The 13,956-nt window shown below is 40.2% G+C and overlaps 1 protein-coding gene across 1 annotated transcript in view; it reads right to left on the bottom strand.

Moving 5' to 3' along the window:
- The window catches only part of BCL10 (BCL10 immune signaling adaptor), a 509,008-nt gene extending 504,116 nt beyond the window's left edge, over window positions 1–4,892 (bottom strand). The window contains exon 1 of the mRNA XM_044073843.1: window positions 4,145–4,892. Within this exon, the coding sequence (XP_043929778.1) occupies window positions 4,145–4,195 (51 nt within the window). The 5' untranslated portion in view covers window positions 4,196–4,892. The remainder of the gene's footprint in view (window positions 1–4,144) is intronic.
- Window positions 4,893–13,956: the final 9,064 nt, after the last annotated feature.

The raw sequence follows: 13,956 nt of genomic DNA, 5'->3' as shown, positions 1-13,956 counted from the left end.
CATATCAGATGATATAAATGTTTTTTCATTTTCACTATTACTCAGTCGCAATGACTGCCATTTTAGGGTATAAAATTAAAACGTAACAAGAAGCAACTACAGTAATGTAACGCATTGGAATAACAAAAAGATGTGATAAAAATATATACCTTTTTTCAGTTTCAGGGCACAGTTTTCTTTTAAATCTCCTATTTCTGAAGTATGTTATATAAAATCAGGAAACCTACACGCACTATGACGTTTTAAAAAATGCATTTTACAGAGAAGGTTCCTTATAACCAGCATCCATGAGATAGCAGGTGGCTGAGGACTGATAATAGAAAAACGTTCCCATGTACAAAAAAAAAAAAAAACTAAATCAAGATCAGCTACACTGTTTCTATGATTACAGAAGGTGACTAAAGATAGATTACATGAAGGTTTGCCTATATATGATCAAATCACTGTTTTTTTTTTCAAATCATCATTGCTCAAAAAAGTCAAATAATGAAAATTATGATTCAAAAAACCTATAAAAACTATTTTGCCATTACCTTCAGCTTTATTGACGGTATCTACTTAGGGCAGTGCTACCACTATGGGAATGACAGAAGCCATTTTGTGCAGGAAATAGGCCAACAATTGTTTTGTTTTTGAATACATTTTCAAGTATTTTGGCGAGGGAAGATAAGATGGCTATAGGTCTACAATTATTAATGTGTTGAATTTTCTCCTTTGTGCAGAGAGGTAATGCCTGACTTTTTTCCAGAGAGGGAACGTGGGATTCCTGGACTGACCTATTTATAAAGACCGAGACAGGATAGGCAATGTTACTGGCTGCTAGTTTTAGGTACTCGGTTGAGAGGTCATCAGCTGAAGAACAGCACGGTTTAAGTTTAGGAGTAGTTTTATACAGGATGTGGGCACAGATTTGAAGGTGAAAGTGGATGTGGCGATATGTGGCTATTGGGCAGGGTTTGGAATAGATGTTGAGGAATTCTTATTACAGATGCTATACTATCTATAAAAAAAATGTTGAACTGTACTGCAGTTTAGAGTGTCGAGTTATCAGGAGGGGAGGGGTTGGTTGAAATTTTGGCTGGGATGCAAAATTTCTTTAATGGCTACCCAAAATTAGTATAGTTTTTGTCTTCATTTATTTGCATTTTAGTAAGACTGCGAAGCATTCTGAAGTTTAAGACATTGATACGTTTTATATTTTTGCCATATGTCCCATGCTTTTTCTCTATCCTGCATTACCATTCCACTCTTTTTGAATAGCCAAACTGCATTATTTTCAGGCTCTTCCTTCCAAGAGGTGCAAGGCTATTTAGGATATTTAAAATATTTGCACTGAATTAAATTACATCATTGTCTAAGGGGAGGATTTTTAGGAAGTTCCACTTAATAGATAATGAACATTTCCGTGTCACACTTGGAAAAGTTGCATGTTGTTTTATAAATAAGCTCAAAATAATTTAAAACAGGAAGTATGCAGACAGAGAACCACATGTAATGCAGTATAAATATACAGCTGTATTGAGCAAGTTATCAGAAACATGGCACTACACAGATAAGCACAATATAAAACCATCACTTAGAAAAACAACCAGTACGCATACTCTCAACCAACCAGTACGCATACCTCTCAACTGTACAGATTTTTTACTCATTTTTGGTCTGTCACAAAACTGTGGTTTTAAATCACTAGCAAATCATTGAGGGTTGAAGTCAGAAAATAACTACAGACATTTGAGTTTTACACTTCATATCCTTCAGAAAATGCATGCTAATGCAAAGAAAACTGTTATTCTATCAACTCTCTAAGCTTGTAAGAATAGTTTGAAGCTAAATAATGTGGATGACAGAGTTGAATTAAATATGCAAAATTAGGGGCAAGTGCTGAGAATTAATACAAATCAGAACAGGGTAATCAATTATGTAGCATTGTGTGCTACAAAAACAAAAAAGAATTTCCCAAAAGGAGAAGAAACAGATGGATAAGGAAGAGAAAATTACATTGCAATGTGAAATCTAAATACGAATGATATTACAGAATTTGTGTAGTAATGTACAAAGTGTAGAATGTACAAATCTTTCATGTCTCATTACACTTGAATGCCTAGATAAGATTAGAAGAGAGTGGGTGGGAACATTAATGTCTTTTAGAAGTAAGCCAGGAGTTTAAGAGAGAGAGTCGTGAAGCAGGCAGGAGTTTAAGAGAGAGAGTCGTGAAGCAGGTCACTTGTCTACAGGAACAGTAATCACTGCCTGCATATCAAATTAATGGCTACCACAGAGAGACTACATGCAACAGCACTTAGTAAGTATATCAGTAAAACTATCATTGTAATGGCAATGCAAAGCTCATTCAAGAGACTGCTACCTGTAATCAGCAGATTCACCAGTCAGACAGTTTAAGGAGCAGTGCTTCCCATGAAAGCACCCTATCTACTGCCTACTTCAGGCTTTTGTATAATGACAGAAACATGTCAAGCAAGTGTCTACACTCTACATACATGGGTTAAGAATGGCTATCCTGCACAGCAGCTCCACTCTGCCTTGATGGGATAACTTATCATATCCACAGAGTGTATCAAGAAACAAAATAGTGTGAATCAGGAACCACTAAGCATACCTTACAAAGTAGTAGCAATGTGGACACACAAACTTTATCAGCACTTTCTGCTGTTAAGTATAATGGAGCAGGTCGCTCATAAGCAACAGTGGGAATTCTTTGTATGATTTCTAGCTCTGATTTTTAGGGAGTCACAGAGCAATGCTATAAATAAATTGATACAAGTTGATCAAAAACAGTACACTTTCCATCCTCCCTCATCATGACTGACACATTGACCATAGCAATCATGATTCAAAAATCAGTGAAAGCTGAAAAAATGAACGGCACTTTAACAAAAAAAAAAGTATCCTTCATTGTTGTTTAAAATAAATAAATATTACAAAAGAAAGTGCAACACTTTGAATGGAAAATCTCAGACTGCTGACAATTATGTTATTAGCTACCAGTGGCAGCCACTCACTTTCTTGTAAAGTCTATGCACTCCTCAGGACAGTCACTGGATATTCAATAGCTTAAAAGCATGCCTTGTCATCTATGACACCAGTGAACAGCAAAATAAGCATTTTGGAATAAATACAAAGTCCAGGGAACAGGTAAAACCACAAAACTATCAGAGTATAACTAATCATACATAAAAACACGTGATCTGTGGTGTGTAAAAAGTAAACACTAACAAGAACGGCTTCTGTTACTAAGGTGGTAGCTGAAATAGTCCAGAACTTCAGCAAAGAGAAGTATCACATAATAGTAAATGAATGTCTACTTTTATTAGAGATCACATTGGTTTTCACCACGGAAAAGAAAGTGATTACTGCAGCAACTGACCACATATCTGGCCTACTGTTATAGTGCTGGCTGTCTATCTACATTTTGCTTGCATTTACGAAACAGTACTCTGCATTTAATGAAAATGCACATATTATTCACTCCGTATATCACTGTCATTGATGTAGCTTGATTTTGTCTAGATCCTTACTGCATATGCTGTGTCAAAGATCTAAGTAAAACTAATAAGGTCTATTGTTACTTTAAAAATGATCTTTTAACAGTTCCCTTCTGCTGACAAGTCCCTATCCATGACTGTGGCAGTACTCAAGCATACATTCATTTCTGAGCTTGTTGGAATTGTGTTTGTTTTGTTGAATTCACCTTACAAAGTAGTTAATATCTATAGGTTCAATTACCAAACTTCCACTGTAAACTGTCCAGCTGAATATCTCAATCAACAAAATAAATAAGTGCTGCCAAAGATTTACAAAACTCACATTCTCTCGTACTAAAAAAACAACTACCTAGCAGTAGGATCGGGAATACAGGTTTAATTTACCAACGACTGCAAGCAGAAACGTCACTGCAACATTTTACAGTCCACACAGCATGATAATGTAAACCGTATTGGCAGTAAAACCATATGTCAGACAAGTGGCAAAAATGGGTTAATCAAGCCGTAGCCAAATTATATATAATAATCAGAAACAAAAGGCACCTGCTTGTTCCCATTACTTTTAAATATAAATAGCAGTGAATGTACTACACGTCTGTTTTTTTTTTTTTTTTCCAACCGCCTACAATGACTTTACTTACTTCCTTTTTTACTTCAGCCATGTCATCTTCGGTAAGTTGCGGGACATCCATTGCCGAGCAGCAAACTTCCGGGTTTATTTGCCGGTTCAAATTAAAATCAAGTAAGCTTGATGGGATTCGGAGGTAATTAAGAAAACAGTCTGTTTGTATTGTCCTCGTAATGCATCCCAAACGTAAACTCACTGATATCCGTGTGTAATTAACTACATGTTGCCTTAGCAAGGAAACACTGCGTTACAAAACTGTGCTAAAACTAAACTCTAAAAACTTCTTTCTTTTTTGCTTCTTCCCCGCAACACAAACAGCGAGATGAAAACTCACGTGATCTCCACATCTGCCTTCCACGGCTAGCACCAGCCAATAGCGCGCAACCGCTGAGAGAAAGGTGTGCTCCCGTAGATTGCTTTGACGCCGCGCTCGACAACTTTAGGAAAGGTAAAGAGAATTTTTATTGTTGGCGTATAGTGCAGTATCCTTCAATCCACAACCCCTTTTCCATTTTCAGACATAGAGTCGGAGTGTCACTTTCAACAGTGACAATCATCTAGTGCTAAACCCTAGGCTACACTCCGGGTGGCTTAGCGCTACCACAGCTGTTCTTCCATACCACATACTCGCACAAATACAGTGCCCACTCCACTACTGCAAGTCTGTGGAAAGTGCGAAGAAACTGAGGCACCCAGTGGAAGGTAACAGTGTAATCCAGTACCCCCGGCAAGGTTCGCTCAGGTGTGGGCGTTCCTTTCGTGAATGACAGCGTGCGCAGGCGGAACGTCTAATTACAATACAGTCTACTACGGAAAATGAAAACACCAAACAATAGTTTTACATAGATACAAATACAAAACAGTTGCATATCTATTACAAACATGGAAAATAATCACTGGACCATGTGCTCGTTCTGATTTTTTAATTTAATCCTTATAAAAAAAGAAAAATGTATATTGCAAATCAGAAGAGAAAGCATGGCGTGCTGAAAATATCACTTCACGTCTGGTTTTCTCGATCAGTCATTACTTTGTTGATACCCACGGATAATAAAATGTTTTGAAAGCAATTTATTTATTAATTTAAACATCATTTATTAATTGTACTTAGTTCTGTAATATATATATATATATATATATATATATATATATATATAAAACTGGCGTGGGTGTATTCAGTTTATTCATTTTCCGTAATACTGTAGAGTTCTAATATTTACAGTAATTAAGTAAAATATATATTCATTTCATTATTCGTAGTTCTGTAGTATTTAATAAGTAAATAATGTATATTCTTCTTCTTCTTTTGGCTGTTCCCGTTAGGGGTTGCCACAGCCGATCATCTGTTTCCATTTCTTCCTGTTCTTTGCATCCTGCTCTGTCACACCAACCACCTGCATGTCCTCTCTCACCACATCTATAAATCTTATCTTAGGCCTTCCTCTTACCTGGCAGCTCCAGCCTTAGCATCCTTTTCCCAATATACCCAGCATTCCTCCTCAGCATGTGTCCAAACCAGCTCAATCTCACCCCTCTGGCTTTGTCTCCAAACCATCCAACCTGAGCTGCCCCTCTAATATACTGATTCCTCATCCTGTCCATCCTCGTCACACCCAATGCAAATTTTAACATCTTTAACTCTGCCAACTCCATCTGTGACGCCTGCCTTTTTGTCAATGCCACCGTCTCCAACCCATATAACATAGCGGGTTTCACTACCCTCTTGTAGACCTTCCCTTTCACTCTTACTGGTACCCATCTGTCACAAATCACTCTTGACACTGTTCTCCACCTTGCCTTTACTCTCTTCTTCACCTCTTTTCCATGCCCACCATTACTCTGAACTGTTGATCCCAAATATTTAAACTCCTCCACCTCCGCCAACTCTACTCCTTGCATCCTCACCATTCCTCTATCCTCCCTGTCATTCACACACGTGTTCTGTTTTATTCCTGCTGACCTTCATTCATATTCTCTAGAGCATATCTCCACCTCTCCAGAGTCTCCTCAACATGTTCCCTATTCTCACTACAGATCACAATGTCATCCGCAAACATCATTGTCCACGGAGACTCCTGTCTGATCTCATCTGTCAACCTGTCCATCACCATTGCAAATAAGAAGGGGCTCAGAGCTGAGCCTCGATGTAATCCCACTTTCACCATAAACGCATCCGTCACTCCTACCGTATACCTCATCACTGTCACACTACCCTTGTACATATCTTGTACCACACTTACATACTTCTCTGCCACTCCTGACTTTCTCATACAATACCACAACTCCTCTCTAGGCACCCTGTCATATATTCAAAGACACAATGCAACTCCTGACTTTCTCTCTATTTCTCCATCAACACTCTCAGAGCAACATCACATCTGTAGTGCTCTTTCCCAGCATGAAGCCATACTCCTGCTCACTAATCATCACCTCCCTTCTTAACCTAGCTTCCACTACTCTTTCCCATAACTTCATGCTGTGACTGATCAATTTTATCCCTCTGTGTTACTACAGCTCTGCACATCACACTTATTCTTAAAATTGGCACCAAAGCACTTCTACACTCCTCAGGCATCCTCTCACCTTCCAAGATTTCATTAAACAATCTGGTTACAAACTCCACTTCATCTCTCCTAAACACCTCCATGCTTCCACAGGTATGTCATCTGGACCAACAGCCTTTCCATTCTTCATCCTCTTCATAGCTGTCCTTACTTCCTCCTTGCTAATCTGTTGCACTTCCTGATTCACTATCCCCACATCATCCAACGTTCTCTCTCTTTCTCTCTCATTCTCTTGATTCATCAGCCCCTCAAAGTACTCTTTCCATTTGCTCAACACACTCTCCTCGCTTGTGAGTACATTTCCTGCATTATCCTTTATCACTCTTACCTGCTGCACATCTTTCCCAGCTCAGTTCCTCTGTCTGGCTAATCGGTACAGGTCCTTTTCTCCCTCCTTAGTGTCCAGCCTTTCATACAACTCCATATGCCTTATCCTTAACATTCGCTACCTTTCTGTTTGCCATATGCCTCATCCCCTTATACTCCTGTCTACCTTTCATACAACTCTCCATCCTTAGTGTCCAACCTTTCATACAATTTTCCATATGCCTTATCCTTAGCCTTTGCCACCTCTCTCTTCACCATATGCCTCATCTCCTTATATTCCTGTCTACTTTTTTCATCTCTCTGACAATCCCACTTTTTCTTTGCCAACTTCTTCCTCTGTATACTCTCCTGCAATTCCTTGTTCCACTACCAGGTCTCCTTGTCCTCCTTCCTCTTTCCAGATATCATGCCAAGCACCTTTCTATCTGTGTCCCTTACCATCTCTGCTGTAGTTACCCAGCTATTCTGTAACTTTACACTGCCACTCAGTGCCTGCCTTAACTCTTCCCTGAACTCCACCTCACAATCGCTCTTTTTCAGCTGCCACCATTTGATCCTTGGCACTGCTGTCACACTCCTCCTCCTCTTCTTTATCACCAATGTCATTGTAAATAATGTATATTGATATATTTATTTTATGTAATTCTGTTGGGTTAATTACATACAGTGTAACATCACCGTGTAGGTGCAGTTTCATTTGCCACGTAGATGGGCTGTGGGTAGACTTTGCTACTGCACATCTCTGGAGTACTCAATTACACTATAACCCAGAGAAAACCCACCCAGACACAGGGAGGAGATGCAGACCCCACACGGAAGGCACCCTGGCCGAGAATCGAACCAGAGAACCTCTTGTTGTGAGGCAACAATGCTATCCAATATGCCTTTGTGCTGCAGTAGTGTCATATTGTGTACTTCAGAAAGAGTATTGAAAAATTTGTAATGCAGCATGCAGGATACACTGCACAACAGAAAGACTATATTGTCAGAGTCATGGTTGCCTTGGAAAGTACAGTTGTGTGACTTAAACTTACCCTAACAGCAGATGTTCAAATGATCATTTAGGGTTGCTACTTTTTCAAATACCCAAAGTGGGACATTTTTTGTAGAAACATCAGATTTTGCAGGACAAACCACACCCAATGCAAAGGGCAGAAGTTCACTTTTTTGCCAAAATAAAATTTATTATTGCAGCATTTGAGTTGTTTATGTTGTTTCATATAACATTTAGGTGTTTCATATACAAAATAATTGTTTTATACAACTATGAAAGAAAACTTAGGAAATATTTTTTGTCCTAAAATTTCCAGTCATTTGCCATTTTGTTTTTTGTTTTTTCCAGGACACAACTGTCCAAACAGGGACTGTCCTGTGAAGAGGAACAGGTGGCAACCTGCAGTAGTCTTAGCTATATGGGTTATATCCTGCCAAGGATATAACAGCCAGCCAGCTTCCAAAGCTCCAGAGTACCTTCTATGTACCCAAAGTGTCAGGCAACTCAATATTAGCTGACTAAAAGACAAGTATGGCTATGAAGCTCTTCAGAGCTTTCCTGCCAGCAAAGCGAGGGAGGCTGATCCCTGAAAGGACAAAGCTAGGAATAATAAAATAAAAAAATGACCATACCCTAGCATAAACACACACACACACACACACACACACACACACACACACACACACACGCACACATACACACACACCAAAAAACAAGGGCTATGGAGGGAGTGGCTACTGCAGTAGTGATCATTCAAACATCTACGGTTATGATAAGTTCAGCTTAGACACCTGTACTATGTTCTTCATCTTGCTCACTGCTGCACTAGCCTTAGTTATATGGGGAGTGTGAAGATAGGTAAAGGCTGCCAGTCTAGCCAGATAGAATTCTGTAGATAATTCTGTCATTTGTAAATATTAATATAAGCCACAGACTTGTTCTCTTAAATCATAAAAAAATACTGTTAGATGTGGAACTGCACAAATGTAACGACAGTGCACTCTGCTGTAACAAAGCTAATAAGTCAATTATTTGATGTCAGGGCTTGGAGCCAATATGTCTGGTGAAGGAATTCTGGCTTTTGTCTTGAGACCAGAGTTAATTGCTAGAATTTGCATGTATAAATTATTTTATTGTTCTGGCTTCCTGACCAGCTGCAAGATCAAGGGCTATTAACCTCTGAGAGTCTGTTAGCCTGGGAACCAGAAAGAAATGATGTAACCTGAAATGAATCAGTGTTACTGTGTTATCAATTTAAGGACAGAAAGAATGAGAGCATCAGAGCATTTTTCTTGAGAACATTCAACTCACCAGATCTCTGCCTGTGTCTGTATGTTAGTAGGATTTTAGTACTGTGTTTTCTCTTAGAAATAGCTAAGAATTAGGAAGATTAGACTAAGTGTTTTTCTGTGTTGATGTCAGAACTTTTCTACGGTATTATTTTAAGTATTTTTCTATGATCTCTGAACTCTTGAATAGCACTGTGTAGTAAGAAGTATTGTCTTGTGTTTTTATTATTTATTATTAGATATTTTTCAACTTTTCAAATGTGACTGTTTTGTGTAGAGATAATTTAAGCTCTAAGAGTACATTGCATGTATATAGCGATACTGTACAAGTCACTCCAAATAAGTCTTGACTGTTAGGTTGCACTTACCATTTGGATAATAATATTGCACAGGTAATAATTAGACACCCTTTTAAGGGCCTTTGAATAGCTGATAAATATTAGCTGGGTGGTGGCAGTGATTTCTACCATATAGTCTCGGTAAAAGGGGCATAGCTGGAGAACTTGTGCCAGCCTTCCCCAGCAGTGTCTGTGCGGTTGTATAAACTCTTATCTCAAAGTGTGTGCATGTGTGTCAGCTACTTGGGCAGGGACACGAAGCACTGGTTGGACAGAGATGGTGCTGGAGGTTTTAGCTTGCCCACTAGGCTGAGATATGTACCCTATAGATGTGCCAGTGTGGAGTCTTATTGGAGACCTGGCGAGAAAGGGAGAATCCAGCCCCAGACTGACTGTGATCTCTGTGCACTCTTAAGGGAAATTTTAATTTACTGTGTGTGTATTTATTATCCTTTCCCTATATGGATGCCCCTCACTGGTGTTAGTGGTGAGGATTGAGGCTCCTTGATTGCTGGGCCAGTGCATGGGTGTCACAGGGAGATTACCATAGCTAACTATATTTGGGTGGTGGAAAGATAAGGCTCTAGGAGCCCCTGGAGAATGGTTCTAGCAAAGCTTGATCTAGACCTAGAGAAGGATTCCAGCTTATACTGCTTTGTAAAAGTATGTAAAGAGGACAAAGTAGCATCTTCTAGAATATTTTTAGAATGCAACCCTTTCCAAAAGGCTATTGAAGAAGCCGAGATCCTTGTAGAGTGGGCCTTGACCCTGCCTGAATAGATTTGTCATGGTGAGTATAACAAAAGGTAATAGCCTTAGACAACCATTTCTAAATAATCTGTTTTGACACTGGTTGTCCCTTCTTCTTACCTTCTCAAGAAATGAAAAATTGATCTGAAGATCTGAAAGATTTAGTTCTGTCAAGATAGTACCCACGTTGTCTGTGGATGTCCAAGGTATGGAATATCCTTTTTCCCCTCATTTTTAGTTTCAGGAAAGAAAATAGAGAGATGGATAGTTTGACTTAAAGTAAACCCGGATACCACTTTAGGCATAAAAGAAGGATTTTTCTCAAAGAAACCCTGTCCTTGTGTAAAATGAGGTAGGGTTGACTCACTGTAAGACCTGGCAATTCAAATTCCCTTTTTGCAGAGGTCAGAGCAAGCAGTAAAACTATTTTCAATGTTAAGAATCACAGGTCACCGGATTAGCTGGTTCAAATGGAGCAAGTGTTCATTGCTATAACACAAAATTAAAATCCCAAGGAAGAGCCACTGGTTTACATGAAGGCCTCTTTTCAAAACCCCTTTCAAGAAACTTTTAACATGCAACTGCCTTGAAAGAGGAGGATCCATGGGCAGACTTGCTGAAATGGTTGATAAATGAGTCTTGACAGAGGAATAAGAAAGACATAGGATAGTAACTCACACAAATATTGTAAAACCAGAAAGAAAAATAGTCCTGAATGGGTGCTGGTGATGTTGTTGGCACCAACTGGAAAAGCTTTTCCATTTGCTAATATACGATTTTCTAGTATCAGGCTTTCATTCTTCAGAACACAGATGCCTAAATGGAATTAAGACCCTATCATCCATTCAGTTGAAGATGGTTGATGTTTTGGTGTATGAAACATCCCTGTTCTTGTGCAAGTAGATCCATTCAGTGAGGAAGCATTTGGGTAATTGTTCCTGGACATTTCCAAAAGAAGGGAGAACCACGGTTGCCTGGACCAGAAGATAGTCACCACAATGATTTTGGGGGATTCCTTCTGAATATTCAGAAGTGCTCTGGATATTAATGGAAAGGGGGGGGGGCATACAGGAACATTCCTGTCTAAAGAAGAAAAAAAAGGCACCTGTCTTCCAGGCCTTCTTGCATGAAGTCCTGGAACAGAATTTTGCCAGTTGATTGGTCAGAGAGGAGGCAAAGAGCTGTACTTGAGGAACTCCCAAAGATGGATCAAATCTTGGAAGACTCCCAGATCTACTTTTCATTCATGAAGATCTGCCCTGGTCCTGCTCAGTTTGTCTGCCACACAATTGCTCTGACAGAATATAGGATGGCTGTAGAATGAGATTGTGTTATGAAGCTGTATCCCAAGCTAACATGGCTAGTCTGCAAAGGGGTACAACCTTGTCCCTCAATGCTTGTTGAATTACCATATCACTGTGGCATTGTCCATAACCAGTTGAAGTCCCAGGGACCAAAGATGGTTCAGAGAATTGACTGCCTTGAACAGGGCAAGCATCTCCTTTGTGTCCCATAATGCTTACATTTTTATCTCTTCTGAAACTGCTCCCCAAGCAAAGTCTGTAACATCTGTGGTGACTGACTGCTTTGGAGCAGGGAACGAGAAGGAGAGACCTTAATTTAAGGATATCTGTTTATAGGTTCATAGGTGTGCACTAGGTTTATGGCCCTGGAGCCTTTACAAGCCTAGCCCATAGGATTACCCTGCCATCATGCCACCAGACCTTAGTTTCCAGTGCCTCTGTTGAGTAGAGCCACTGGAGTGATCCCCAGGGTGAATTTTCTATTTCCCATCCACTCATCAAGATTTCTCTTGAAGAGGGCCAGTGAGGTGCCCTGTTTGACATGTATGGGAAGTCTATTTCATAGCATAGGCAGTCTCTGGGTTATAAACCTGTCCCTCCAGCACATTCTGTTAACTGTGGTAAAGAGATTGAGATCTCTGGTGCATGTGGCGCAGAGGGATTGGGATTTCTGTAGATGTAGCATTTCTAACAGAGCTAGGTCAGACATGGCTTTGTAAGTCAAGCAGAGATCGCTTCTTAGTAGGCGATATGAGATAGAGAATAGTTGGAGTTTTTTGAATCTGTCCATATAGGACAAGTGTTTAAGGTTTAGGATCCTCTTTGTGAGGTAGTTTTGCGGCTTCTCCAGTCGTTGCAGGTGTCTAGTGAGGTACATGCCAAATGGGGCATTGTACTTGATGACTGGCCTTAATGAGGGAAGAGTAGAGGGAGACAATGACCTCTTTCCTCCTGGATGCAAAACCCTTAGTAATGAGATGTGCCACATACAAGGACTTTCTGACCACAGTGGTAGTTTGGTGGTCAAAAGAGAGGTTGCTATCAACCTGTGTTCCCAGATCTCTTGTAACGCCTTCTGTGTTTAGTGAACTAGCATCGATGTGGTAGTTCATGGGACCTGGGTTTTTCTCAAAGGGGATGAAGACACATTTTTTGGTATTGAGCTTAAGGCCATGGTTCTGACACCAGTCGTTGGTCCCAGTGAGGCCTTTCTGTAGGATGTCAACTTCACTTTGGGAGTTAATAATGGCTCCCAACTTGCAATCATCTGTGAACTTTGTTAGCCAGAGTCCCTTTGTGTTGGATGGGACTTCTGAGAAGTCGATATCAAACAGGAGAGGACCTAGGACCAATCCCTGTTGGAGTCCACTCATGACTGTTCGGCAGTCTGACTTGGAGTCAGCTACTTTCACACTGTGGGTTCTATCTGTGAGACAGTTTGCAACCTACCTAGTGATACAGGGGTTGATGCCTAGCTTAGTGAGTAGGGAATGGTATCAAAGGCCTTGGCCAGATCAAGGTAGGCTGTATGAACCACATTGCCTTCATCCACAGGTCTGGTGACTGACTCAAAGAAGTCAACCAAGTTGAGCAGGCATGATCTACACTTCACAAAATCAAACTGTGTGGGATCCAGAGTTTGAAGATTCCCTGTATCCTTGTTTATTAGGTCCATGATGATGCATTCCGTAGCTTTGCATATCAGACTTGTCAGGCTAATGGGGCGATAGTTCTCAGGGTTTGTAGTCACTCCTCCTTTGTGGAGAGGGATGACTATAGCAGTGTGCCATTTGGTAGGGCAAATCCTGAGGTAAGGCTGTGATTGAACAGAGCACACAGGTGAGGTGCCAGTTCACTATGTAGTTCATGTAGAACACAGCCAAGGATATTGTCAGGTCCCATAGAAGCTGTATTCTTGGCCATGGACAGTGCTGTTTTAACGTGTGCAGCAGTAATACTGGGTGCCTGGCAATCTACTGATATTGTAATTGATCCTTTGGGGGGGCAAAGTTGGCACTGAATCTGTCGGTCAGTATATTGACAATATCTGTTGGCTCGATATAGGAGGTACCATTGTGCAATAGCTCAGAGCAAATCTGGGTATTGCCGTGGAGGTTCTTTACATAACTATAGAAGGCCTTTTGGTTGTCTTTACTATCTGCTGCAATTCTGTTTCCGTAGCCAGCTTTAGAGGATTTAATGAGTTTGCCTCTGAGTCTGAATTAGAAATCTGAGGACAAAACCCTGAATCTGTCCCTG

This window comes from Protopterus annectens, chromosome 6.part0 (assembly GCF_019279795.1).
Source record: "Protopterus annectens isolate FY-2018-M chromosome 6.part0, PAN1.0, whole genome shotgun sequence".
In the NCBI taxonomy this organism is placed as follows: Eukaryota; Metazoa; Chordata; order Ceratodontiformes; family Protopteridae; genus Protopterus; species Protopterus annectens.
Note: the sequence above shows the minus strand (reverse complement) of the source record. Positions and strands in the feature narration are given on the sequence as shown.